General features: G+C 40.6%; 1 protein-coding gene across 1 annotated transcript in view; it reads right to left on the minus strand.

Moving 5' to 3' along the window:
• KIF6 (kinesin family member 6) overlaps positions 1-1,753 on the minus strand; it is a 399,602-nt gene that overhangs the window by 195,643 nt on the left and 202,206 nt on the right. Inside the window, exon 11 of the mRNA XM_007458311.1 lies at positions 433-538. Within this exon, the coding sequence (XP_007458373.1) occupies positions 433-538 (106 nt within the window). The remainder of the gene's footprint in view (positions 1-432; positions 539-1,753) is intronic.

Below are 1,753 nucleotides of genomic sequence, written 5' to 3' on the forward strand. Positions count from 1 at the left end.
AGGCTCAGCGGCCATGGCTCACGGGCCCAGTTGCTCCGGGGCATGTGGGATCTTCCCGGACCGGGGCACGAACCCGTGTCCCCTGCATCAGCAGGTGGACTCTCAACCGCTGCGTGACCTGGGAAGCCCGACACAATTCTTTTGATATAGCTTCAAAATAAGTAGGTTTTGAACACGGAACTATTCTGTGTAGAAGGTAGAGATTCCTGGCAAAAGCTTTAGAAGCCCATGGTCTGAGCTTACTCATTGGGAAGTAAGATGCAACCTCTGAAGAAATTCAGTGATCCTCTCAGCGTTGATTCGAAGATCATACTGTTCTAGATGTGGGAAGCTAGGTCCTAAACATTTCAAGAGTTGGTCAACTAGGAAAGCTTTATTACAGTTTGAACACGGCAGACAATGGCTTCTACTAGTGGAAATGTTTAAATTTACCTTTAAGTAATGGAAACAGTGATGAATTTTACGCATATCAGCGCCAACCTCTAGTTTACTCTCTGGATGCTGGTCTTCCAAAAAGGATGTTATTCGCTTTTCCAGCCTAAAAAATACATAATGTGTGAGAATCAACTATGACCTCAAAACTTTAGAAATTCTAATGGCATTACTTTGTTGGTTAACATTTGAAGTACAGGATATTGTTCTCACTTCCTTATGAAAATATGGTTATCTGATTTGACTATAAACATTAAGGGGGAGGAAAGAAATTGACAAAGTGAAATCTGGAAATGATGCAATTATTTGACTAATTTCCAATGACTTTTCACATGCAGTTTTCAATACAAGAATCATTTGATTTCTACAAAATATGCATTCTAGCCAAGCTGACTTTCTATGCCCCTGTGCCTAGCTGCAACACTGCTACAGAGAGTAATGAATACGTTTTTGTCTTTTTTTTTAATTAGTTTCATTAAAAATTCATGCTACTCACACAATTTACAATAGCCAGGTCATGGAAGCAACCTAAATGCCCATTGACAGACGAATGGATAAAGAAGATGTGGTACATATATACAATGGAATATTACTCAGCCATACAAAGGAATGAAACTGGGTCATTTGTAGAGACGTGGATGGACCTAGAGACTGTCATACAGAGTGAAGTAAGTCAGAAAGAGTAAAACAAATATCGTATATTAATGCATATATGTGGAACCTAGAAAAATGGTACAGATGAACCGGTCTGCAGGGCAGAAATAGAGACACAGATGTAGAGAACAAACGTATGGACACCAAGGGGGGAAAGAGGCGGGGTTGTGTGTGTGTGATGAATTGGGAGATTGGGATTGACATATATACACTAATATGTATAAAATAGATAACTAATAAGAACTTGCTGTATAAAAAATAAATAAAATAAAATTCAAAAAATAATTCATGCTACTCAGCCTGAGCTGGGACCTCAGTGATGTTCCAAACCCTTTTAATCATTCCTGGTTGACATACAGTGTTCACAGTGGCTCTTCCAAATCCTTCCACAGCCTGAAGCCTGCCACTACTCTTTCACTCTCCATCAATAATGCAGCTTCTCACTAGACTGAGAAAGTCAAAGCTGTTCAAGGGGGCTCCTTCGGCTTCCTTTTCCTTCACCTCTCAGGGTCTCTGTCTTACTACTCAGGCCCTCTTCCTTCTTTTAAATATTTTGGATACTATTCTTCCTCCTTCTCATTGCCAACCTCTCCCCTAGGCTCTCTTCAGGCTCCTATCAGGGTTGCCTGATTAATTCCCTCCTTATCACCTCTCCATGCTGACTCTT

This window comes from Lipotes vexillifer, unplaced genomic scaffold (assembly GCF_000442215.2).
Source record: "Lipotes vexillifer unplaced genomic scaffold, Lipotes_vexillifer_v1.1 scaffold4, whole genome shotgun sequence".
In the NCBI taxonomy this organism is placed as follows: domain Eukaryota; kingdom Metazoa; phylum Chordata; class Mammalia; order Artiodactyla; family Lipotidae; genus Lipotes; species Lipotes vexillifer.